At 43.8% G+C, this 27,161-nt stretch overlaps 1 protein-coding gene across 1 annotated transcript in view; it reads left to right on the plus strand.

Moving 5' to 3' along the window:
* Positions 1 to 4,598: 4,598 nt before the first annotated feature.
* The window catches only part of syne1a (spectrin repeat containing, nuclear envelope 1a), a 133,699-nt gene continuing 111,136 nt past the window's right edge, over positions 4,599 to 27,161 (plus strand). Inside the window, exons 1-17 of the mRNA XM_078290084.1 lie at positions 4,599 to 4,743; positions 7,363 to 7,424; positions 12,079 to 12,174; positions 13,116 to 13,199; positions 15,447 to 15,539; positions 16,766 to 16,947; positions 17,353 to 17,549; positions 18,375 to 18,487; positions 20,547 to 20,654; positions 21,112 to 21,249; positions 22,098 to 22,262; positions 22,539 to 22,651; positions 22,927 to 23,095; positions 23,641 to 23,737; positions 25,123 to 25,328; positions 25,811 to 25,975; positions 26,715 to 26,867. Coding sequence (XP_078146210.1) covers positions 4,599 to 4,743; positions 7,363 to 7,424; positions 12,079 to 12,174; positions 13,116 to 13,199; positions 15,447 to 15,539; positions 16,766 to 16,947; positions 17,353 to 17,549; positions 18,375 to 18,487; positions 20,547 to 20,654; positions 21,112 to 21,249; positions 22,098 to 22,262; positions 22,539 to 22,651; positions 22,927 to 23,095; positions 23,641 to 23,737; positions 25,123 to 25,328; positions 25,811 to 25,975; positions 26,715 to 26,867 — 2,286 coding nt within the window. The remainder of the gene's footprint in view (positions 4,744 to 7,362; positions 7,425 to 12,078; positions 12,175 to 13,115; positions 13,200 to 15,446; positions 15,540 to 16,765; positions 16,948 to 17,352; positions 17,550 to 18,374; positions 18,488 to 20,546; positions 20,655 to 21,111; positions 21,250 to 22,097; positions 22,263 to 22,538; positions 22,652 to 22,926; positions 23,096 to 23,640; positions 23,738 to 25,122; positions 25,329 to 25,810; positions 25,976 to 26,714; positions 26,868 to 27,161) is intronic.

A 27,161-nucleotide genomic window follows, 5' to 3' on the forward strand; every position in this document is an offset into this window, starting at 1 on the left:
GCTGGCATTTGGACTTCCGTCTTAGCACTTACGTTGGGACTGGTAAAAATGTGCTGTAAATGAAGTGGGATGGGGAAACGGGAGGAGGTTGAATGGGCACATGAGGGTTGAGTGGAGGCACTGAGGGTGTGTTAGGGGGTGTTATTGAATACGAGGGGTAAAGTGGTCTGGCGGAAGTGCAGAGAAGGGTTTTGTAAATTGGGAATTGTTGGGGTGAAAGGGAAGAGCTGGAATCAGGAAGTGGATAAAGGAGGTGTTAGGAGGAGTAGGGGGGCAGAAAAAGCCATCAAAACCTGGTAAATCACTCTGTGTGTCACTGCAATGGATTACAAATGTGTTTGTGCTTGTGTTGGGTGTGTGCTTGCGAGTGTGTGTTTGTATATGTGTGTGTGAGCATGATGCAATTAGAAGGTACCTCTCTGCTGCACAACAAAGCCATCCATTAAGTGCATGATAGCTTTAACAGGCATGTCACATTAACGTTATACTGCAGAAGATGCTGCATTTTCATTAGAGCATCCTAAAAAAAGAAATGCTCCTGTATAGCAGCATGGTTACAGCATGGCACTAACACTGCCAGGGTTAGTACTGTGACTCTCATCCGTACTTAAAATATATGCAACCATGGTACTGTACGATGCTTTGGGTTGAATTGCCCACCAACTTGCATATTAACAAGATTAAATAATTGAATTAATGCGGTACTGAATTAATACTGGATGGCAAAGTGTGTAACCTTGTACAGTATGTGTGTGGAGTACCTGGCTCTATCTGGCCAATCATAATAATTGCTGGTGAGTTATGGAGAGGATCATTAACAGATGAGGAGAGGGATCAGGGATGCTCAAGTGCAGAGCGAGGTCCTCTGGGAAATTGCAAGTTAAAAGCTGTGCGCTGCTTAGCTTGTTCAGTCTTCCCTGCTTTACTACTGTTTTTCTGAAAGTATAATTGATTTTTGATTATACTAGTGGCAGTTTGCGTTATGATGATCACTGGCTAGAGGTCATCTCTCCTCTCCTCTCCTCTCCTCTCCTCTCATTTCCAAGAAACACTCATCTCTTTGGAGGTCAGCATGCATGCAAGCTTTCCTTATCCACTAGGTGGCGCTGTGTCTCTACACTCTCCTCATCAGACCGAATGAGAAGTCTCGGCTACTGAGAGAGCAAACCCAAATATCCTTGGGGTGAGTAGATGAGGAGAAGAGCGGGAGCAGCTTCCATTCCACCCTCCAGGAGGCCGTTTGTTTTCCCTTTCATGGCTGAAAAGAGGCTGTTCCTCCGCTCCTCGGGAAGCCTTCCAGCCTGCAGACATACCTGTGTGAGCGCCGAGCCCTGACCCGGGTCTAACCTCCAGAACCTCAGAGAGCGATCTGGTGTTTTGTAGGGCTGCCAGGGGCTCCATCAGGGATCCAGACCAGCTGAGGTTCAGTCTGTTTTAACCCTCCAACCCCCCCTTTTTTTTCCCTTGGAAAGACTGGAACACTCCTGAGGTTTGTAGCCTCAAGGAGTCTGTTGGTTTATTCTCACACATAAATGGTAAAAATAAGTCTGTCTCCATTCAGCTTATTTTATTTTATTGTGTGTGTGTGTGTGTGTGTGTGTGTGTGTGTGTGTGTTTGTGTGCGCGCACCTGCTCGCCTGCGTTTCTCCCAACTCCCTCTGTGAAGCTTAATAAGTCCCATGAATCCTCAGCATCTTGTTTTGATTTTGTCTTGGGGTTGTTTTTCTAAACCATTTAGCTCTCCAGGGAAGTTCAACTTTCTCTGCTACAAACATACCAGCAAAGATGCCTAGCTTTTTTGCAAAAATGATACACATTCGGTAGACCTTTTCGGACTTCCACCGTGAATGTAATTGGTTTTCGTCTTCCGTTGCTTCCTATTGAATTCAAACCCAAATCAGTGTCAGGCTAAGAGGATTCTCATCGACAGGTTCAGCACCACGGATAGTTCCCCAACACCTCTCTGTCAGTTGAGTCAGCTCTCCCGCAGTAATTTATCAGACATCAAAACACATTTAACTTGGCAGAGAAATTGGTATAAGTAGAAACAAAGTCTGCATGGGCTCATCGGTCAATACAAGCTTTTCCATTATTTACATCATCGATACTGTGGGGGTCGTCCAGTGCTGCCTATACAGAGTTGCGTATAGAACAATAGATTTTTGTCTCTCTGGCTGTAGTTTGGGCCTTAGGAGTTATTTGCAATGATATTATTGAGTATATATTGTGCGGTAGTTGCTGTGTGAATGCCCTGCTGGATTCTGTATCCCCCCTTATGTGAAATGGTGTGTTTATAGCCTAGAGTAAGTGTGTGTAAAGGCAATGTATATGTAAATGTGAAAAATGGGTCCGCATGAATATTTCTTTGTACTCGCATACTCTTCGCCTTTCTATCGTACCTACACACACAAACACACTCACACGGTAGGTATGCATGTATATACTTACTGTAGACACGCACACACACACAGACACATTTCAAACACACCTTTTAAAGACGGATCCGTGGAATAAGCCTCTGACAGCACTATGACGGCCAGTCTTGACACTGTTAAAGGGAGGACTGCCAGCAGTGTGATTATCAGCAGACAGATAGCGGATGACAGCTGCCATTGGTTATTGATGACTTTCATAATTAAAATCCCTTATGGGGGACCCGAAGAACAAAAGGGAAAATCACGCAAATGATGAATGGTTCTTTCATCTTTAAGGCTGATATAAGACCCACCAGGCTATTCTGCATGAATATTGCTTTCCAGGAGACTCTCTGAATGCGGTTTCAAAGAGGAGACCAGGGCTTTAATATTGCCGGGGCGAGCGCTGCCTGTGTGTTTGTCTGTGTGTGTGAGTGTGTGTGTGTGTGTGTGTGTGTGTATTAGAAAAAGTATGAGAAAAAAAATGAGATAGACAGAGCTAAACAGACAGAATGAATAAGAGAGAGCACAGGTCAGACAGACACAGAGATACAAATCAGACAGTGAAAAGGATAGGGGGTCAAGGCGGTGCGACACCAGTGTTTTAACCCTTTTCATTTTGTTATAGCAGTGGAGGGGGTGGGGGTAATTTTGGCTCTGTAACTTGAGTTTGCTTCTGCAGCTCCAGTATCTCTTGCTGTTGGAAAAAGGCTCTTTAGATGCTGAAATCACAGTATTTGAACTAACTATACTGCCACTGTCCTGTATTTGTTTGTTTGGGCCTGAAGTTGTATTCTTGTTTATATTTTACTAGCAGTAATGATCATTTTACAGCAATGCAGATCACTGCTTCTGAATGAATAGTTAAAACACTCTTAACACTTTTATTCCATTCTTTTGACTGAGGCATGCCTTGTCATGTAGCCCCTTTTTATGGCTTGGGCTTACATCTTGTCATGTGTACTGTGTATATTAGATGCTCTGTGATAACCACATTTCACCTTGGGTATCAATACAGTAAATATTCTATTCTATTCTATTCTATTCTATTCTATTCTATTCTATTCTATTCTGTTCTGTTCTATTGTATTCTATTCAGTACTCCCTCCTCTGGGGAAAACAAACAGACAGATGTACTGTATGCGACTGTGGTTGAGATGAAAGAGGATCCCTTTGAGCGGAGTACAGTAGCAGATCAGACAGGATGACTGCCAGTGATAGTCTGCTCCCCTGCAGGCTCTGGAGTAGAAAGCCGCATGCCTCAGAGCACCGCATGGTATCTGTGTGGATGAGAGAGAGGGAGAGAGAGAGAGAGAGACAGAGAGAGAGAGAGAGAGAGAGAGAGAGAGTGTTAGAGAGCCAGCAACTCATAGGGAATTCCTGCACGTTTGTCCTGATGGCGTGTTAAGAGTGTGTGTGTGTGTGTGTGTGTGTGTGTGTGTGTGATGCTGTCAGGGTAGAGCTCACACTGCCTCCCCTCCTAACCTGCTAAACGGTCCCCCCTCACCCCCCTTCCCCTCACCCTCATCACTCGTTTCTCCCTCTCCACAACAGGACGGGGCTGCTGTGACATCACCCATTCCCACGCACTCTGATTGGCTGGCCAGTGGAGGGAAGTGGTTTGTTCCCGCAGCCGACAGCGAGAAATAGAGAGAGAGGGAGGGAGGGAGGGAAAGACAGAGGGAGAGAGAGAGAGAGGGAGGGAAAGACAGTGGGAGAGAGAGAGAGAGAGAGAGAGGGAGGGACAGATGGAAAAGGGGGGAGAGAGAGGCAAAAAGGGACCGAGCGAGAGAGATTGATGCTGAGGGAAGCCGGCACTGCGCTGCGCTCACTCATACACACACTCTGTCACACACACACACACACACACACTCTTTCCCTCACGCGTACACTCACATCACACTCTCAAGCTGCTTAGGCGGCAGGAAAAACACTGAGGTGGAGAACTAAGACTCAGTGTGCAGCCCGTTACCGGACAGAGGACAGCAAGACTCGGAGGAAGAGAAGGAGACGGAGGAGAGCGGGAGGGCGATACCTTCCTCCCAGAGAGCAACAGTTCCACCGCTGTCATCTCGGGAGGTCCAGGCTCCAGGCTCCTCTTTAAAGACACCTCCCCAAAAAAGGAGGAGAGGCAGCAAGGGCAGGAGCAAGGGCAAGTGCAAGTCTCCTGGAGGTTTGCCGTGGATGTCCTCTCTACGTCCCCATGAAGACGGGGGGGGATCTAGACGTAGTCTGGGGTACAAGATGGCACGACGATCGGGGGGCGAAGCCTCCCCGAAAAAGAACACATCCCTCAACCTGGTGACAGGGTTCTATCACTTCCTCCGTGGTAAGTGGGGCAGTGTGTGTGTGTGTGTGTGTGTGTCCCTGACTGAGAGGAAGAAGGCAACTATGTCTATGTATATTCTGCATGTGTGTGTGTGTCTGTGAAGGTACGCTGCATGTGTGTGATTTAGCGTGCCACTGCAGTATGTACTGTGCGCGCCTGTGTGTGTGTGTGTGTGTGTGTGTGTGTGTATATGGGTGTGTGCATTTTGCAGTGCAATTTCCTCTCCCCTTCCCCTTATTTGGTGTTCCATGCAGGACAGATCTTTGGGGAGCGGAGTGTGTTAAGGAAAATGGGGAGAGATAGAAAGAGGGCTATGAAGGGGGGGGCAATTCCACCTTGGCAGGGGGTGTGTGTGGTGGGTGGGGTGTGTGTGTGTGTGTGGAGGTCGCTTCGTTCTGAGCCTGCAGCAGGTGAACCAAGCGTACCCAGCAGACAAGCGCCAGCGTGTGTCACGGCACAGCGGGCAAACTGTCCGTCTAAATTTTTGATTCCTTGTGTGTCTGTTTGACCCTCTGGCTGTCGGTCTGCCTTTCTGTGTGTAAACTCATCTGTATTAGGAGATACTTGCCTGACCATCCATCCATCGTTCTGTCTGTCTGTCCGTCTGCCTGTCTGTCTGTCTCGCTGTCTGTTAAATTGGATTAGATTAGATAAGATGATACTTAATTGTCAGATTTCTCTGGAATTTGTCACATCACATTATCCACTTAGCCTACGGGGAAATAGACAAAAACATGTTGAAACGCATAACAGGTCAGACAGTTAGTTGGTTCCATAGGATTATACCTGGGTTTGTCTACCTGCTTGTCTGTCTGTCTGTCTGTCTGTCTGTCTGTCTGTCTGTCTGTCTGTTCCTGAACCAGTCTGTTATTATAGTCTGCAGACATCCATGGAGGCGCAGGACAACAGTATCTGTGATGATATTTCATTAAGGTCATCTTCACCATGGGGGTCAAAGTGGGAACCGGGGGGGGGGGCTGCGGATGAGACTAATGATACAGGCCACCACTAGCAGAGGAGGTAATCATGTGTGTTAAAACGCTGCTGCGAGGCTTGGTTGCTGAGGAAAGCTGTTTCCCTTTGTGTTATTGAAAGAATGTGTGTGTGTGTGTGTGTGTGTGTGCGTAAGTGGGATTGTGTGTGTGTGGAGTTCAAAGTCACCTCGTCCCTGAGACTGAGAGCTGGCACCACACACATGCAGACATGTTCTGCCTCACACACGTTCAGGCTCCGGGATGCCGGCTAAATCTTTCTCATCCAATATTCCCGCCCATCAATATTTGATTACTCCTGGACCCAATCAAAAGATTAATTCATAAAATGGGGACCTGCTCAGTGGCACGTATGACTGTGTGTGAATGTATGTCTGCATTATGTATGAACGACCCCCCCCCCCCCCCACGCCACACACACACACATCTGCCCACAGTACCCTGTGACACACTAACCAACTTGTGTGTAATCAAACCGTCAGCGTATTTCATTAAGGGAGAGGAAAGCACTGTGTCAGACGTCCTCTCTCGCTGATAACACGCTTATCTCAAGGATATTGCTCTGCGCCGCAGACGGGCTCGGAAAAAACATTGTCACGCGTGCCAGTCACAATACATGATGAGAGCTTTTGGCAGGGGTAGGAGTGTGTGTCAGAGTCCCAGGTAGGCTGTAGGACTGTGCTGTTTACATTATGTGACATTGTGTGTGACAGTGTAATGCACATGGGTTTGTGGATTACAGAGGCATCCATTGCTGAAGTCCCGATTTTTATTGCATGCGTCGCATGCAATGGTGCGCCGTTATTGTCAGAAGGTGCCAAGAATGATCTGGAAGCCGTTTGTTTGAGTTAAAATATGATTATTCAATATTTGAGAAAGACTAAGCTGCAACTGCTATGGATATCACTGTGCTATGATATGAGGGTGTCCAACACTATGGATGAATTACAGCCTGCATGTGTGTATGTATATGTGTATGTTTGTGCACGTGTGTAATGGACCAGCCTTTGATTTATGTCTTCTCCTCATTTAAGTTAAGTGGCTTTTTAGGGGACATCGTCAGGAGACATCTATGGTATTGATTGTGCCTTTGGTAAATGGGCTTTATCGCTGTAGCCACAACAAACAGTGCCCTTCACTCTAGGCAAATCAGTGCATTTCTAGTAAGGTTGGTTCTATGCGACGTGATCATCGCACTGAGCAATATTACAGCAACAAATTGCATACTTGAACTGCGGTTGGAGGTGAATAAAACCCTCATACAGAGCATGGCAGAGAGACGCATCATCTTATAGGAAGAACCACGGCCTCTCTATCATTTAAAGGGCATTCTTTTGAGTGCAGGCTTTTCAGTCCGCAAGAAGAAGAGTCCGGTTAGTGGAAATGCCATCTAAATGTCAAATGCCTTCTCTTAGTACATCAGCGTAAGGTATGATTCGATATGACTGTGTTTAGTCGCATTAGATAGAAAGTAATAATATCAAAGTTAATGAGAGTCACCATCCAGCTCTTAGAGCAAACCCAATCACCTCCCGAAACAATTGACAATGAGAAGATTGTGTTTTAATTCTCTCTTTGTTTATCATTGCATGTGACTGATAGTGACGCTTTGGGCTCTGATTTACAGATGAGCAAGAGGCAGTGCAGAAAAGGACATTCACTAAATGGATCAATTCCCACTTGGCAAAGGTAAGAGAGTCTGGCTGCTTCTCATTGCCACTGCCAGCATTGTGTTGTCCCTGTAAACAAACACTGCTGGTTCCTGTGGATTCAAATCTTTCTCATCCCATTGCTTTCCACTTCTAATCACTTCCCCTTTGCTCATCTTTCCTCCATCCACCGTGCTCACCATGCTATGACATTTGCTCCATTCCCAAAACACATTGTGGACTTGGTCATGGGACTGACTGTGCCAGCTAAGACCACACACCCATCATGGCATGCAAGCAGCCATGCTTGCTTGCATGCCTTTCTTATTCCGGTTTATTCCTCCAATCTCATATAGCCAGTGGCGAGGATTTCCTGTCACTCTAATTATCGCTTTTACATGTTGCAGTATCAAAACATTTTATATCTTTTTCCTGGAAGCTACAGTAAGTAATTTGAGTCTCCTATATAATTACACCCTAAGTTCTCTATCTCAGTATTGGACCAATTTAGCTCCTCATTTTCTTTTCTGATTCATTTAGATTGTTCAGGATAAGACTTTGTAGTAAATGACTGCCCTTCATTTGCCTCTTCAATAAGCTTGGGCAACAATATATCTGCAACTTATGCTAAACAATTACACTTGATGCAGCCGCATGCTGCGGGCCGTCATGTGCGTGTAATTATAGTATTATACTGCATTAGGCTCCTCAATTTAACCCATTACTGCTTGAATAGTGTGTCAGGAATGAGTGGACAAGGCAACTATGGCACAGTGCAGCGCAATTAAGTGCTATTTCAATCCGAGACGCTCCTCTCAAGGTTTCCAATTTGATTACGACAGCTGTGGCGGCCTTGAACCGCAGTGACGTGGAGCAGAAAATTCATTTGAAAAGCACTCTGAAGGGAATAAACCTTGACATAATATTGAATATCACGTTTCAGGACCTCGCCAGCAGAAAATTACGCACAGCCCAATATTTAAATGCCTTGAATGTTTAATAACCTTTAAGGTAAACACATAGTTTATTTATTAAGTCATTCTCATGGAATAGAGTAGAGCCATGGCCCGTTTGGTATTTCATGGTCGTACGCATGCATTTCAAATGCAGGGGCAGAGTTGATTAGGGAAAAAGGGTGAGGATTCAGAGGAGGGCCCCCGAAAAGTCTGGATTAAAAAGCTTACTTCTGGTCCTGTGGTCTTATGTGGCCAATATTACATTTTATCTGGTGGTCCTTTAAAAAAGTACATCTTTACTACCAACAGTACTGACACTTGGCTCAGTTGAAGCAGCAACAACACCAAGGAAATGGTTTTGTGAAGGACCTGGAAATTTAATTTAAATTTGATTGTTTTAATTAATTGATTCAGCTAATCAATAGATTAGTGGTACAATCACAGTTCCATAGGCAGAGATATCTGTGTTTGGTCCCTGCTCTTCTCTGTCTACCTAGTTGATCAAATTAGTTGCTCTCCTCACAGTTTTTACTCATCATGAACCTACTTGCCCCTGCACCTGAAACCTGACGTTGCCGTAGCGACGCTGATTGGCCTATATTTGTCTTCAAAAATGTCTTGGTCGTAACGGCAGCTCGGTAAATGCCTGGGAGAGCTTTGTGATGAGTAGGGGGTGAAATGTCATTCCAGCTGGTGCGGAGAGTCTCTTGTAATAAGGAGGTGCATGTGTTCAAAATGTCATGCAGGTCGGGCTGTAGGCATGAAATTGCATCCTATAGGCTCGTCTCACATCTACAAATAGTCTGCACTCTACAAGAAACCATTAAAAGAGACACGAGACAAAAAGTGAGGGAGACAGACAGAAGAATAGAGAGAAGAAAAGAGACAGGTAAGCTTTAACAGTTGGTTTAGCTCCGCTCTCAGAGGGATAGATTACGCCCTTGGCTATGCAGATGATTAGGCCACTCCAGTTATCAGAGGTCTTTAATTCATCGCCTCGAGGTGTGTGATTAATCGTTAGCATTAGCTAGGTGAGTTAAGACATGGCATGAGGGCTTCCCTCCTTCCTTTCACTATCACTCCCCTCCCCCTTACTTTTCCACTCCACAGGTATAACAAAAGAAGTCTTATGAGCTCTGACAAAGCTTTATATGAAAGAGGAGGTATAAGAACAGGTAATTTACACAGAAGATTAATGACTCTCATTACTCCGGGTAGTTCACCAGACTAATTCACCAGTTATAGACAATAGATATAAACTATAAAGCGAGCAGTATGGCAGTACATTTTGAGTTCTTTCTATCTTTTTTTTCTTGAAACAGAGGATGATGTTGTTTATAAGCTTGCACTTCTATAGTATGTTATATGGTGCTGCAACCTTACCGAGTCTAAACCTAATGTATTTGCATGCAGTGTATGTGAATGTTGCCTAGAACTGTATCATTTTGGTTCTCAAGTTTGTGGCGGAGCTTTTAAGTTGCACCCTGGAGTGACAAGTGGGGGGGGGGGGGGGGGGGGGGGGGGGGGGGGGACTGAGAGAGAGAGGGCCCTCCGTTTCCATTTTGACAAATCCTTTCTGAGAAGGTTAAAGCTTAATTACGGAGTGGCCGGTGTGAGCGGCAGAAGTCTCATCATCTCGCAGCCGTTTTCCCGGGAAATGGCTTTCCTACAGTAATCAGCGAACCAACTGTTCTTAGAGATTACGGCACCAGGAAAGTGAAGCTCCACTGGCCATTGTAAACATCCCTTTTCTGCTTCTCTCTCTGCCTTTGGACACTCTTCGCCTTAAACACCCCCCTCCTCTCAGTTTTTAACTCCCTTCTCTTCAAGATTGATTTTTTTTTTTTGGCTTGTTTGATAGGCAATAGTAGAGAGAGACAGGGATATTGGGATGACTTGCAACAAAGGTCCCTGAGCCAACTGAGCCACCAGGATGCCTTTTCATAGTTCTTGTTTTTCAATTTTAAATTTCCCCACTGTGCTTCTGGTTTCTCTCTTCCTATCACTTTGTTGTTAGTGCAGTCACTTTCCAGTCCCCCGTTGCGTAGGTTTTTTTTGCTCTCTTCCCAATCAAGTAATAGCAAATGAGGAGTGAGCCAAAATGAGATGAAGTGCTTCCTGGCATGGAAATGACACTTACTGTGGGTAATTCTTGGAAGTTATTAGCAGTGTTAATACCTTTGCTTAGAAAATAGTGGCCTTTGAGAGGATTGTAATTAGCTTTACCTTTGATAAATTTGAGCAATAAGCATCAAGTATCAAGTGCTCCTCCAAATTGGATAGATTGCGTTTCAGAATGAGGCCCTTCACTTCTCTCTTTTTATCCGGCCCTCCCTCCATCTCCTCCCTCTATCTTTCATGCTGTTGATCTTTTGGAATCCACTGAGTCAGATGTACCAGGGGAATAACATGAGACCGCAGACAGACAGACACACGTCCCGAAACTCCTCTGCTCACAATCAATTATGGCCCAGACACTCATATGTAATTAGCTCATTAAGCCCTTGATTTATTTTTTTTAGCTCATGTGGCTGAGTGGAGGAAATGGATATTACTTTCTTATTTTGTAATTAGTCAGAAATTTCCTCATTAGCTTTGGGATTATAATGAACAAATAGGTGAATTTAACTTCAATTAGCTTGTGGCATAATTTATCCCTTTGAAAGGGTCTTTGTAAGTGTTTCTCCTGTCACTTTATGATAGGGGCACAAGTGCTGTCTGAATATCCTAATATCCAAAGCCATGATATGACATTAGAAGAGGAATTAACGGGGGAGAGCTACTGTATTTGCTAATTAATTTTGAAAGACGTGAGCTTGGTGTCCCTTCTCTGTCTGCCTTCTATCATCTTTCTCGCTGCCACTCTTTCTACTCAATTATACCCCTCTCGCATATCCACTCTATGTTGGGGGTTGTTCATCTCTCTCTCTCTCACCACGCACACACGCTCACGCACACATCTCTGTTTCTGCCTTTCCTCTTCTCTCTCTCTCTCTTTCCCTCGCTCTCTCTCTTCGCCGCTAATCTCCCTGTGAATGGCTCGCTCGTCTGAATGCTTTCCCCCCTCTAAAGCTCCCCTCAGCCCCGGCATGTGACTGTGCTTTAAGAGAAATCCTTGATGTGGCGTCGGCGAGAAACAGAGATATGTGGATTTCCCCGAGTCTGGAAGTCTGTGTCAGGTCAGGGAGGGAGTCAATGAGAAGGATTCAGTTTGAAATCATCAGCATATTTTGGGATTTGAAGACCCCATTCAGAGCCGGCTGAGCCTCTGCTTATGGCTCACTCTAGCTGTCAGTAATACATGGAGCAGCCAAACTCTTTTTGGGCTCCGAGTGCATTTTTTACAAGGCTTTCCTTCATCCCTGCTTCATGTGCTGAAATCAACGTCTTACTGTTGTGGCAGCTGCAGTATAGCGCATTTATTGTATTTAGATTTATTTATGCACCATAGAGTAGGATCATGGTGCAGGAAAAGCATTCCTTGCTTCATAGTTTCATGTACATTGCGAGAGCTATTAAGACTAAAATCCTAGCTCTTTGCTGCATTCCAAGACAACTGAGAAAGCTTTGTTTGAGTCTATAGCAACATTGATGTAAACAATTTAAGCAAGAATAAAGACATGCTGTAAACCCATGGGGCCTTGTTTCTAAAAGTTTCTTACACCCTAGAAAAGTGATATCTAGAAAATTGTGAATTCTACAAATATTCTACAAGATTTTCTTTGTTTTCCCACACAGCACGTCCCGCCCCTGGTGGTGACGGACCTGTTTGAGGACATCAAAGATGGCGTGATGCTGCTGGCCCTGCTGGAAGTCCTCTCCGGACAAAAACTGGTGAGTCTCATGGTCACACGGTCATTTCTGCGGCACATGATGTTGGCCCCAGACTCCGTTCAAAACCCTCCACATCCCCCCCTCCATGCCGGATTAAATTCTCTCATTTGATCACGATGAGTTGATATGACAAGGATCCCGTCGGTCAAATAACAGAGGAATCCAATCTGATAAATGGAGGGTTGGCAATGGTTTTAAATAATTTGATTAAATGAAAGCAACTGGCTTCCATTAAGTCTGTTTACATTGTAACGGTCAACACTGCTGCCATAAATGTGCTTTGCAAATCTCAGGAGTCGTGGACTTCATGCGGTGAATTTGAAATGAGACGCAATTACATGGAAATTCTCATTGATCGGCTTTTATTAGGATGTTTGAATTGAACAGAAAAGGCCAGATTAACAAGGAAAGATCATAGTAGTTCACACACACACATACAAAGACAAAGACACACACACACACACACACACAGCATGGATGTCCCATTTGGCCAATATTGCCTAAGGTCTAAGCTGTCTATGTCCTATTGATCTGGCTGCTTATGGGCAAACACAGCTTTGATTGGTTCTCTGTGTCTTTTTCACTTTATTTCTGTTTTTCTGTTCTCTGTCTTTATCTGTGATTAATTTTTTGTCTGATTCTTTTTACTGTGTTTTTTACTTGTCTTCATTATAAGTTGATTAGTATTTATCTCAGGCCTAATATGTTGATGATAGTGTTTATATAGTGTTCATATATGGTGTGCGCTCCCACCCTAAATTCCTATACATGTGTATTTAATACTTAGAAGAAGTAGAAATTAAAAGAACTTGAAGTTGTACTGTTCAACATCACTGTTTTATGTTTTTTTACACACTGTGTGCCCGGTGTATTTCCTCCTCTTTCCGTCTCTTTGTCTCTTTCTTTCCATCTCTCTCCATTGTTATCCTCTCTCCTTCTAGCCATGTGAGCAGGGCAAGAAGCTAAGGAGGATCCACTGGGTCGCCAACATCGGTACAGCTCTCAACTTCCTCGAGGGTAGGAAGGTGAGAGTTCAGCGCCTCCTTTTTATCCTTTTTTTTTTTCTCTCCGCTATGCCCTTCCCGCTGCTCTCCCTGCGCAGCTGCTGCCCTGTGGGTGCAAACGCTGAATCCTGACCTTATGTGACCCCTCTTTCCCCTTCCTCCCCCACTCACTCTCTCCACCTCTCCCCCATCCCTCACCCCTTACTTATCCCCTGATACCAAAATCCTTCACAAAATCCTCTGCTAAGCATTTGTTCGAGGAATCAAATCAGAAATCCAAACACAGCCTTTTATATATTTTTGTGTCTTGCCCATCTATTTGGATTCTATTTATTATTGTTTGACTGTATATAAAGGACTAAACTGCTTTGAAAAGTACTAAACATTATTGTTGGATTATCATTTTACCATCCTCACTCGTCCTCCCAATCCCACCACACCTCTCAAACTCTCAGATATTACTCTCCACTTCTTTTATTCCTCTCCTGTCTCATCCTTTCATCCTCGTTCTCACATTTGATAAGTACCAACAAGCTCTGGGCTTCCTCTTCCCGGCTTCATTGACAGAATTAGATCCAAAGCCACTTCATATCCCTTCCAATCTAGCCAACGAAGAGGCTATCAGCATCAACTGCCCCTCCGTGAGATCAGTGTTACTTTCCCAAAGCGTCACCCGCCACGTCCTTGGATATACATAAATAAATCCATAAGTATGAGCTGGCGTCTGCAGGGACATTGATTTGACTTCCTCAAGTGTGGCAGGGGTTAAAACCGTAAATCCTACACCAGTAATCTGCAGTCTGGAGATGAGACGTCAATGTGGCCTGGTTGTGTGTGTGTGTGTGTGTGTGTGTGTGTGTGTGTGTGTATATGTGCGTGTGTGTGTCTGCGGAGTTGTCAGTGTGTAGAAAATTAAATGTAAATATGTTCAGTGTGTAAATCTTATGTATGTCTAGACCGTATTTACATTTTGTTTGAGAAGCCCATGGGCTTTACGCCTGCTAAGTGCTTCTCTCTTGTGTGTGTCGTGATAGGAAACATTGTGTGTGTGTGTGTGTGTGTGTGTGGCGGCGGTTGCCATTTTATCTTCTAGCTGTGTTTCCGACTATGAAACCCCGTATTGCATGTATTTGTCTGCGATTTCCAACTCTACAACTATATCTTTCCTGTCTTAACAACACTTTTTAAACATTGTATATAATTACTACTGTATGTGTGCTGTGTGTTCTTGTGTGTTAATGTGTGCGGTCACACAAAACTGTGTTATATCAACCGTTCCAACCTCTCCCTGCTGTGCTGAGTTGCCATGATAACCTGCTGTGTTTTCTAATATGAAACCATGTATTGCATGTATTCTTATCAGCCACTGTCCCGCGTTTCCCCACGCTGCCCTCGCCTGCCCCCAATCTCTTCCTTCATGCTTGCCCCGCTCTACAGAGTGGCATTTAATACCATATGATGACCTATTGTGCTGTGGCACTTCAGCTCTTCAGCAATATAGCTCTCTGTGTGATGATGTGGAATACCTCATATCACTATCGGGCTACAGCACTCTCCATTTCTCTCTCTCTCTGCATTGCTTTCTCTCTCTCCTTCCTTGCTGTTTCTATTTCTCTCTCTCCCTCTTTCTCTCTCTCCCTTCCCTTTTTCTCTATCCATCTCTCTCTTTCTCTATCTCTACCTCTCACTTCCCTTTGCCTACTCTCTCTCTCTCTCTCTCTCTCTCCCCCTCTCTCCTTCTCTGCTGGATGTAATCCCTGTTGCCTGCACAGAGGTGATAGATCTCTCCTCTCAGCCAACCTCTCAGGTTATCTCACCTCAGAGACGCTACAGTATCTACCATCTCACAGTCAATGAGCCATCCCCCTTCCATCAAACACACCTAGTACCTCTAACTGCTCTCTCTCTCCCTTTTCCTCTTTTTTCTTCACACTCCAGTCTGCCTATAGAGGATCTCCGGTCAGTATCAGATGCTTATTGGAAATATTCATGAATACTGCAAATGCTATTGCACCGGTTTGTGCAGGACATGGGATAGATAGCTTCAGTATTATCTGCACCCAGTAGTGCTGAGGATTATGCCTATGTATTGTTCATTTTGTGTAAACATATGTACAGACTGAATTACCAGATTGAGGGAAATGGTGTGTACTTAATCCATATGTATGAGATTATATAGTGAGCGGATAAACTGGAGCTGATTGCAATCAGGAATTATTTGGTTCTGTTATGAGATATTCCAATGCTGGATATTGTGTTTTGACACAGATCAAGCTAGTCAACATCAACTCCACAGACATTGTGGATGGAAGACCATCAATTGTACTGGGGTTGGTGTGGACCATCATCCTCTATTTTCAGGTAACCTTTCTTAGATAGATAGCTAGTTAGATAATAGTCTCACATAGCCAGACGTCAAGTCTTGCAAGCACACTAGCTTCGACTGCTTTGAAATGTTAACGAAATGGAGGCAAAAACTAGCTTAGTGCTAGCTACATGCTTGCTAGCTGTGAACGTCTTGGCAAATGTAATAAAATCAAATCACCAATTATAGCTCACTACTAAACAACTAACGTTGCTGCTAACATACACTTAGCTAGGCCTACATTAATGGTACATCCTCAACAAAGGATTAACTTAGCTTATCAGGCAACTTGAAACAAATCTTCTACTAGCTACTGAAAAGCTTTCACAATCAATTTGAATTGCAGAAAAATGTGAAATGGAAAAATCAGTCTTTCAATGCAACTGCAGTGAAAACTAATGGCAGCCTAACTTGCAGGCCATCAGGTGGCCGATTAAGGTTACTACAACAGTGATTTCAGACAAGCGCAGACCAACAAGGACCTAATGAAAATCCTACAGTGTCTTAGCAACATCTGCACATATAGATGCTTGCCCTTTTGGCAAGCATAGAAATGCTTAAAAGGAAAATATGCAACTCTGGAAAATTTACTCTTTCACTTATTGACATATTGATATATTTTATTCCACAGTGATTTATAGATTTTGAGAGTGAACAGACAGTGCAGAGAGGAGAGAGGATACTGAGAAGTAGATTATGTGTGCAAGACAATAAATTCTCAGCAGCCTTCCAGCTGGCATAGGCTGAGCTCTAATAATACATTTTCTGACTGTAGTCCCAAGTCATGCAGATATTATGATTTTTTTTCCCCACACATGGATGATATACTCTAACGAAGGCACTGAGCTAATAAACTATTCCATTTTATATCAATTTAAGCCCATTTAAGTGCTTGCATGAGTGATGTTTTCAAACCTTACTAGTTTCAGCGTTGTGTACGTAACTAGTTCAAGAGCAAAAGAAGTTGTGTATTTTCGAGGGATGTAACATTAACATTCAACACTGTTAGCATTGATAACTGCAAGTGCACTAAAAAATCAAAATGGAAATGTAGTTATTCGTCTGAAGGCAGAGTCAGCCCAGAGGTTAGAAAGCAGGCCTGTAACAGGAAGGTCACTGGTTTGAAGTCCGCCCTTCCTAGATAAATAAATGTGAATTACTGAATAAATTAGGTATGATAGGATAGGTATGATGGTATGATTGCCTGACTTTTCCCCTGCAGATTGAGGAGCTGACCAGTAGCCTCCCAGCGCTCCAGGGCCTGTCCAGCAGCACTTCCTCATTGGACAGTTCCACCAGCAGCACTGAGGCCACCAGCCCGCCTGTCAAGAGGAAGCCCCTCCCACCTCTGCAGGGCGGGGCCAGAAAGGCCTTGCTCCGATGGGTCCAGCAGACAGCTACCAAGTATGTAGCCTCCCATACTCAAGCTTCTTGTTGCTCTGAAAATGTCCTACAAAAGTAAAGCCTGGGAAAAAAAATATGCTAAATACACTGCTTCTGTATCGTAAACACAACACATAAAGCTAAATGAACACCAGTATCAATATAAGACGTAAAGATCAAAAGCTTTTCCTCCTCTCAAAGCCAAACTATGCTATTTCTTGTCTGCTATGATCAATTCAGTTCAGTTCAGTCTTTATTATATTCCCAGAGGGCCATTTGGTTTGCAGCAAAATCCATCACAAACAACACACATAAAAAAACATCACTCAAACACTGTAGCAGTCAAAAGTGAGGTCATCAAGAATGGCCATTAAATAGTTTGATAGCACTGGGGATAAATAAATGTGATGTTTTTGTCCTCTCTAGGCGTCTGGGGATCGAGGTGAAGGACTTTGGCCCCAGTTGGCGCACAGGTTTAGCATTCTTTGCAGTTATCCTCGCCCTCCGGCCCAACCTAGTTGACATGGAGCGTGTGTGGAGGAGGGCCAACCGGGAGAATCTGCAGGAAGCCTTCTTATTGGCTGAGACCGAGTTGGGCATTCCGCAGCTTCTTGACCCAGAAGGTAAATAATGTTTCCCAATAGCAAGGCTGTGTGATTATATAGGTGAAAATACAGCAGGAAAAATCTTTACAAATTTCACTAATGTAGTAGTGGACCTGAATAAATATGCATTATCAGTGCTGATAGGGTCTCCCAGTGATCTTATTGACAGCGAACCACATACCTGCAACATCATAGGATCAAACTAACGCTACAATTCATCACCTCTCTTCTATCTTTTCTCTTTCTCTCCACTTTCTCTCCAAGCTTTCATAAAAAGCAACAATACCACAAAAATAACCTAAAAAAGACAACTGCTCTTCATGCTATTTGCTATAATAATTGTTGTGAAATAAACTTGCTTAACATTAAATTGCATTCAGTAGCTTATCTGATCATCATGAAGAGCCGGCTTTTCAAAATACAGAAACACAATGGTGAATATCTGTCAGGGCATCAGATTTGCTCCTTAGTGGAACTGCCAAACACCATCTGTGCCCCTTCACGCCTGCCCTTCAGAATGAACTCTGACAAATGAAGCTTGACATCAGTGTAATTAAGGACCATTAGGCCATGGGATTCAGCATCGCAGAACCTCCAAACAAAACTTGGACACTCGACTGAAGTGCTGAAGGTTGTTTTCGTACAAGGTGCCAGTCTTTGTGTCTGAACAGATGTCAGTCAAGCAAGCTTATTCGTGTTCATGCCAGTTTTTCCTATGAGGGAAACACCCGTAGAATCATCAAATAGCTTCATCTTAGATTTTCACTCAGTACCTACATGTTAGTGGTGCACAATAATGTTGACATGACTAATCTGATCTCATTAATTTGGCTCCCTCCTCAGACGTCGATGTAGACAAACCAGATGAGAAATCCATCATGACCTACGTAGCCCAGTTCCTGAAGCACCATCCTGACCGCCAGCAGAGCGACTCGGAGGGACAGCCAGAAGAAGAGGTAACCTGTCCTGCCAGATTTGTCTCATTCTGAATATGCACCCTTTCATCTTTGTCTCTCTCTCTCTGCATCCCTCCGTTGTTTAGCTGGTTCACATGTTTTGTCTTCTTCTCCAAATGTCTCCACCATCCACAGGTAGACTTAAGTGTGTCAAACTTCACCCATGACATATAGGTGGCATCTCGTCTTTCGTCAGTTATTGTTGAAGTGTGGTGTGCAGACCTGGGTCGAGTAGTATTTCCAAATACTGTTCGTTGCTTGTTTTAGTCTATGTAGGTGCCAGGTGGGTGGGGCTTGCCCCATGGGACAATTCAGTGAAAGCCAAAGCATTTATACAATCAGAGGAGAGTATTTTGAATTAAATGAGTTTACTCTTCTGGGAATTACATTTTACCAGATACTGTCTAAATGGTTCTGATGCGGTGAACCCCACCTATCCGGGTTTCCAAGAGCTTTAAAACAAACACTAAGAAATAATTTCACTTACTATTTGACCCAGGTCTGGTTTGTGTCTTGCCTGTTGTTACTTCGTTTTTGCACATCTCTCTCCTCGTGTCTCTCCTTCTGTTTCTCTCTCTGGTGTTGTTATGTGGTGACTGCTTTCCTGTGGTTGTTGTGCCTGCCTCTGTCCTACAGTATGGTCTTGCTCCTTGAGATATAGAGGAAATGCTGGAGGTAGGTTATATAGTAAATTAAGATCCCGTGGGCAGGTTTTCCATCAAACTCAGCAGCTCAATGCCATTAGGGCCCTTGCACATGCATGGTTTCCATATAAATTTAATCAATGCTTATTTATTCGGGCTATACTATTGAATTACAGTGTCGCTGCCTACTGTACATTGTGTGGGTGAGATTAAACCTTGTTTTTCCATGTCAAAATAGAATCTATGTGTTAATATTGGCTCTTTATCTTACCTGATGTGATATTCCTGCCGCAGGGCTTCCGAGTGGTGATAACAAAAGGAAGTCCGGTATAATAAGATGTGATATTACCATTTATTAACATTACCACCTAGCGCTATGGCTCCCAGTTCTATTAGCATGACAATGAAAGCCTCTGGCACTGGCAGTGTGCATTGATACAGCGTGTTTGATGGAAAGCTTGTGAATAGAGGTTGGCTGTTTTTAAGGTTAACAGTGTCAGGAGCTGTGATACGCTGTAAAGCCACACTAACCACTTGCTGTTCTGTGTCACACTGTTGTCTTTTGTTGTTTCACAGTCCTGATTAGCCTTTTTGTGGTTGCTGTGTTTCTCATCTGCTTTGTTATTTGCTGACAATTATTACTAACCCGCCGATGTTTGTATTGACTATGCTTAGTCACTCTCACTTGAGCGAATGTCAATTGGAGCTTGTGTTTTCATTGACACATAAAAACGTCAAAAGTGTTATTGTGTTATTTCATAGAATATATGACAATTGAAACACTGGTTATAAAATGATTGTAGAGGTTTTGGGGGAGAAGAATTTGGCAGATAATAGAATGCATCCCTTTAGAATTAGCTTGCTCCATTTTCAAGACTTAAACAGGAATAAAGAATCAAATTTGAGATTGGGCTTCCTAAAGGGGCCACTGATAAAAATGAACAGGCAGAGACTGAACAGCTTTCAAATTGAATAGACTATCTAACCAGCTTTTGAGTGGGGTGGAATTATCGTCACGGTTATTTAAAATCCAATGAAATATTAGTAGGGGGTCTTAGACAAAGTACGCTGTCAAAGTTGAGTGTTTTTGGCAGCTGTGGATTTTGACGTTTTGTCCTACAGGGAGGCACAGAGGATTAAGAGAACACATGTTTAAACAGTACACGCTCTGCCCCCTCTTTATCCCTCTTCCTCCCTCCATCCTTTCATCCATCCCTCAAACATTTCTCTGGTTAATCACTTTCTTTATCCGCCTTCCTGTTTTCTCCCTTCCCTCGCGTCTCTTTCTCCTTGCATGCCCTCTCCTTTTATTTGTTTTTCATTTCCCCCTGTTTCTTCCACCGCTCCACTCCTCCCTCTGTGTCCGTCTTTCCACCCGTTTACCCTTTCCGCCCCTCCACCTCCCGGCCTCCTAGAGAGAGCAGCGTAAGAGCCTGAGGGAGCTGAAGATGTGGCTCGACCAGCTGGAGAGAGACGCAGCACAGGCTCAGGAGACCGAGGGCAATCTCACTCAACAATACCAGGTTGGTGTGTGTGTGTGTGTGTGTGTGTGTGTGTGTGTGTGTGTGTGTGCAGTACAAACTGGGCACACTGGGCACAGACGCTCCCCCATTATCAGCCTAATCAGTGGCATTACACTGTGGGGATCAGACAGCAGCTTCATATTTTCACCCAATCTGGCTTATTCCACCAAGCCTCAGGATACATTCCATATTCAGCAGCATGTGGGATATCCCCTTTTTCTTTGCACATTATTCAGGAGAGTCAGAGAATGTGAAGCCAGAAAGAGGGACGGCATTCAAAGGCAATTAGCAACAGTTTTTCTGAGGGTCTAATTAGGTATGAGCACGAAGTGGTTGTGACTTCTGAGCTAGCACTTGTTGTGATGTCTGTATACTGTAACTTCAATATGGATGGGCTTTTACAGGGGATAGATGGAGAGCTGTGTATCATGAACAGATTTTCCTGCTTTTGCCTTAGCTGTTCAAGAGTCTGCGTGTCCAGCTGGAGATGAGGAGGAAGCAGGTGGAGGGAGCGCTGCAGTCCACGCAGAAGGATGGGATGCTGACCGTGGATCAGGCTCTGGTCAAACAGGCCTGGGAAAGGGTCTCCAACAGGGTGAGAGCTGCAGTAGGCACCCATCAACCTCTTCTAGTGTCATAGCCAGGGGTGGGAAATTACCACCAGCCAGCCGTTTGTAAATTATGGCTGTGTCTTGTAAGTTAGTCTACTCTTTCTCAAGGAAAATGAAACTGTTGCTGCTTCACCATACAACCAAGGTGCATGGACTGATTTTTAAGAACATCCATCGGCCTCCTAGAATAGTTGAATTTGTTTTTCCCTCACTAAGTTAGTCTATTCTACCAGCCACTCTGACAAGCACCAGTCATCATTTGGTGGTTCTCTTCAATTCTAAAAACCCATTTGATTGGCAAATAGCGAAAATGGCTGTCAAATCTTTGAACATACCAGCCACTGTGGCCAGTGTAAGTTTCCTGTCCTCAGCATAGTGTAAGAATATGCAGTCTCCTCAGTCCTGACCATGGATTGAAGTCAGTCTATCAAACACTAAGCTGACTCTGGAGCTGGAGTGTTTTTTGCTTCTTTCAGCAAGGTTGATGACACTTCTGTGGTCATTTTGCAGCAGCTATTTTGTGTCCCTCATATTAATAATTCAGCTTAATTCAACTGAGACACAAACTGATGCAAGAGAAAGTAACCCATTAAAACTGGCTTTACAATCTGTCCCACTGCTAAATTTGCATATTGGTGTTCACTACAATTGTTTTATATGTAATTGTTGTGTCTTTCATGTTTGAGCTTTCACTGAGGTGTCAAGAGGGAGGCAATTTTCTGTGCAGTGCAATGAGCCAAACAATAAGAATCTCTGAATCTGAGTCTCTCCTCTTCTCCTGAATGAAAACATCAAACATTGAATTATGCTTTCTTTTTTTTCCTCATCTCAGCTCCTAGACTGGCATCTGCAGCTGGACAGGTCTCTGCCTGCTCCTCTGGGTGTGGTGGGGGTGTGGCTGCACCAGGCGGAAGGGGCTCTGCGACAGGAGATCACGGTCCAACAGGCGCATGACGAGACCGCTAACACCGTCCACAGGGCCCTGGAGCAGCACAAGGTTAGCATGGAGGGACACACACAAGGCAAAAGTCACAGATGAAGTAGAATAAATCTGGTAGAAAGCCAAAAATATACTTACCAGGGGCTGGATGGAGAGGTGACAATCTGAGTGAGATTGTTCTACATATTAGTCAGTGTAAAATAAATTCACTATTGAGACCAGCCCACCAGTGTGTAGATTCTTGCATTTTGTTCAGATGAATAATTTTGTGGTCAGTGTTTACAAGTGTTTGTGTGTGTGTCTGTGTGGATGTACTGTGTGTGCATTATGCAGGATGTGTTGAAGAGCCTGGAGAGTCACCAGCAGGTCTTTCAGAGGATCCATAAGGACAGAAGTGTGGACGGAGTCCCTGTTCCCCCAGACCAGCTCCAAGACATGGCTGAGAGGTAGGGAAGACAGTCTTGAACTTGGAGCGCAGATCACAACCTGACACGCAAAAATATACCACAGGTTAATCAAAGCAGAGACCTGGTATACTACTTTTCGAACAGACAGGTTATGGTTGTTTAACTATTAAGAAATACAGTAGGTATGTTTGATGACTTGGAAGCAGTTTAGGAATTGTAGTAGCTGCCTCTTTTGGCAATTCAGGAGGAAAAGCAAACCACGATGAGTGTCAGGCTGTAGGTTTGATGTCCTGTGTGAACTTTGTCTTTTTTAGGATGAACTTTGTCTCTACATCTTCCAGCATCCACCTGGCTAAGATGGAGTTCATGGAGAACAAGCACCACATACAGGCCTTTCTCATTCTAGCCGAGTCCAAGCTCAAATCTTGGATCATCAAATATGGCCGACGGGAATCCGTGGAGCTGATGCTCCACAACTATATTGTAAGCTCAGTCCTACAGTATCACTCTGTACACAATATACTGAAATGTTACCTCAGCTTCAGGGTTCCTGTACAGATATGGAAAGTCAAGAAAAGTGTGGAACATTAATTTCATAATGTGCAGTTTTTAGAAGTTTTTGGAAATTATTGGATAAACATTCTAGGAAAATATGAAAAAAACAAACTGCTACACATACTACATGTTTTATAACTTGTATACCTGTAGTCATTTCATTTATTGTGATATTCGTTGTTGTGAAGATGAATCCTCAGCAATAGAGCGATATTGCACAGCTATAGTTTAGTTATAGTTATATATTATTAGTGGAAAGTCATGTAGTAATATATTCAGCCACTGACAGCCTACATTTTACTTGCATTTTACATATTTACATACATTTTTCACTGATCAGAATCTTCAGATGTAGGAAGTGTACTATAGGAATCCCATATCTTCTTTAAGATGTTGTTTTTTTTAGCTTTGACATCAAAGGATCTTGCATTAACATCTGATGAGATTTCCCTCTTCCCTTTTGTCTTCTTCAGTCATTTGTGGAGAGGCAACATTTCTTTGAGAATTACGAGGCGTTGTTCCAGTCCCTGAAACAGGCTGCTGAGGTCTATGTTAACGCTGATGCTTCAGGTGAGAGTTCAAAATGTATACAGAAAATTTGCTTTTTTGATATGTAAATAATATACAGAATTACCCTTCTCGGTGCACTTGTGTTTTCATGTTTTACAGATGTTTTTACGATTTGTTTTAAGAATCGTACTCGTCAGTGCAGACCCTATTGATTTTTAAATAAGTTCATGCTTTTAATTTTTAATGTTGCGTTCATCTGCGATTGAATGGATCCCTCGAGCCAAACATGTTCTCTCTGACACATCGTTAACAGCACTGAATATCTCACTGTTGCACACTATATCTCACCTTCAATCATTTTCTCCTCTCTACTACTCAATAACCAATCAGGCTCTCTCCTCCAGCCACTCCGTCAGCCCCTATCTGGTTTTACTGGTTGGTAGTAGGGGAGGGTCTCCAGGCTACAGCTAAATGAGGTTCCTCCACTCCCAGCTCTCAGTGGGGAATACGACCCCATTTGCTAGTTCGGGGTTGCTCCACTTCTGCAGGTCTCTGGGCGCAAACACAGCTAGCTTGTTGGTTTCATTAAGTTCCAGGGTTGCGCTGCTTTAGGGTATGCAGAGGAGAGAAGCGAGGTGTGGCGAGAAATCAGGAGATCTGAGGCTTGATTGGCCGACCCCAAAAATGAAGCCCCCCCCCCTCCCCCCGCTCGTAAGCCCTGCTGGTTGTCTGTGCCCTGGGCTCTGATTGGCTAGATGGGAGCTCATCATTTGGATCTTTCTGAAGGCTCGCTTTTAGGTTATAACGAATTGGGGGAAGACAGAGGGGAGGGGGGTTGATATGTAATTTTCTGCAAATTTGAAGGGATTGCACTGGCTTATTGATGTGCATTTGAAATTGGGTATTTTGGGACTCATTTCGCAGCCCCACAGTGACTGACCAGGGTTTTGCATTTGCTGTACAAAGCATGTGAGGCTGGAGAGTTTGCACCAATATGATGAAGCACATAAGCAAAGGCAATACATCTTTCTCTCTTGTAGTGAGAGTTTTTGAGGTCAGAGATTTGTCTGGGAAGGCATGTAGCTCCATCAGACTTTTGTGTGCTCTACTATTGTCTGTGTGAATATGGGCCTGTGAGTTAACCCTATAGGATCTCCATATAAATCAACCAGGGCAAATCAAGGAGGGCAATGCATAAACAAATATTCTTGAAAATGACGACCAATATGATTATGATGATAGTTATTATTATTATTAGTAGTTGTAGTAGTAGTAGTACTAGTAGCAGTAGTAGTAATAGTAGTAGCAGCAGTAGCAGCAGTAATAGTGGTAGTATTAGCAGTATCAGTATCAGTAATGGTACTAGTCCTAGTACTAGAAGTATTGATATTGCTGTGATTGTTGTTGTTGTGGTTGTTGTTAATGTTGCTGTGTCTCTCCTCCAGTGGACGATGGAGAGGCTGGAGTGCGCAGGTTCATGCGGGAGGTGGTGACCCAGTGGAGGAGTCTGTCTGTGGAGGTGCGCAGTGTGAGGAGCATGCTGGAGGAGGTGCTGTCCAACTGGGAGAGGTACAGCTCCACTGTGGCCTCCTTACAGGCCTGGCTGGAGGACGCAGAGGCAGCGCTCAGCCAGCCGGAAAACACCAAGCGGGTACGAGCCTGGACTCTGACACTGGAGCAATCTCAGCTATGCACTTGTGACACATCAACTGAAAATGCATTTGAGTGACTGAGTTGGACTGCTAAACTTAAAAGATGTTTTTTCCTGGGTACAGATTAAGACTCCACCCAGACATGCAGGCTATTTATTTGATGGATTCAAATGTCATGGAGTGGTAGCAATCAAATGAAGCCCCAATTTCAAGCATTTAGCATCTTCTAAGTGGAATCATATTAGAAAACTAATATGATGATCCCCTTGCTAGTTGTCGCATCGCCATGGTTACCTCAACGCTCAGATTCATATCCCCAATAACCAAATCACCAAGGATTAAATAGCTAATTACCCCAGTTTTCATTGTTCTTTCTTTCTTTCTTTCTTTCTGTCTTTCTTTCTTTCTTTCTCTCTCTCTCTTTCTCTCTCGCTCTCATTAATCAAACCATAAGGGCTAATGGGTCTTTCTCTCTTCCCAGGAGTTTTTCAGGAATCTCAGCCACTGGATGGATCAGCACGCAGCCATGAACGACGCTGGAAACTTCCTGATAGAGACATGTGATGAGACGGTGTCACTTGACCTCAAGCAGCAGTTACTTCTGTTGAACGGCCGATGGAGGGACCTCTTTCTCAAAGTCAAACAAGTAACAAAAACCACAGCCTTACTAATCCTCACAATTCAAAATTAGGTCAGAGAAAAGTCGGACCTGGGTCAAATTGTATTTACAAATGCATTTTATTGTTTGTACATTTTATTGTTTTAGCCCATTCTGTTGCCAGATGGCTGGGGTTAACCGCACAGGATAATACAATGTGTGCCAGATTTGTGGGTGCCAGTTTGGATAATTACATTTAAAGTAATAATCCACAACATTTTCATATAACTAAATCCATTTTGATGCTTTGCATTTCTTAATGGTATAATACAACAGTGATTAAACCTAAGTCCATGAAAGCTTTTACATTTGCTCTTCTAAACACACGGTATCTGGTAGGTCTGGTGTTTGGAATATATAGAAGAACTGGGCAGTTAGCATGAACAGCTATAACCACCATGGCTGAGCAGACACAAGACAGAGCGCCACCTACAGAAACTCAAACTTCATCAACAGAAAATCCAAAAGACGTCACAGTACTGGACACACTGTTTGATTGACAGGTGATCTCTGGGAAGTGCAGTGCAGAAACACCACAGCAATGAGCGCTTAGCCCCAAAGTTCCCAAATTAAAAAAAAAACTTGCAGATTACCTTTAAGCAAATCGACTTTGTGCACGTTTATGTGATTGTGAGTGTACCTCACACTATTTGACCCAGGCTTGAGAAAGGTACATCTCTCAATGAAAATCATGCTCAAAATCTGTATCATCCTCTCTTTCTTGCAGTACGCCCGTGCAGATGAGGTGGAAAAGTGGAGAAAGGACCATCTGAAGGCCGTGTCGGCCCTGAAGGAGCTGCTGGACACAGCAGAGGCCAAACTCAGTGCTCCTGTCCAGGTGTCTTTCCTTAATGTCAGGGCCTTTCTGCAGGATGTGGAGGTGAGGAAAGCAAATGATCATACCCAGTGCAGAGTTGCTGTCATAAGTATAAAATAGAATAGATCAGAATTCAATACAATACAATTCATCCTTATTACCACGGTACATGGATTTTCTTTGTTTTAGTTGACTTGCACCCTGTTAAGCAATACAGTTTCACCATCTTTCCCAGATGTTTTTGATATTGATGAAGCCAGCTGCCAAATTAGGCTGATAATAGCTCTATGTCACTGCTATTTTGAAGTCAGAGCCTTTGGGTGCGAGCTGCAGACAGACTAACCACATTACTTGTAT

Source organism: Centroberyx gerrardi, chromosome 18, assembly GCF_048128805.1.
Source record: "Centroberyx gerrardi isolate f3 chromosome 18, fCenGer3.hap1.cur.20231027, whole genome shotgun sequence".
Classification (NCBI taxonomy): Eukaryota; Metazoa; Chordata; class Actinopteri; order Beryciformes; family Berycidae; genus Centroberyx; species Centroberyx gerrardi.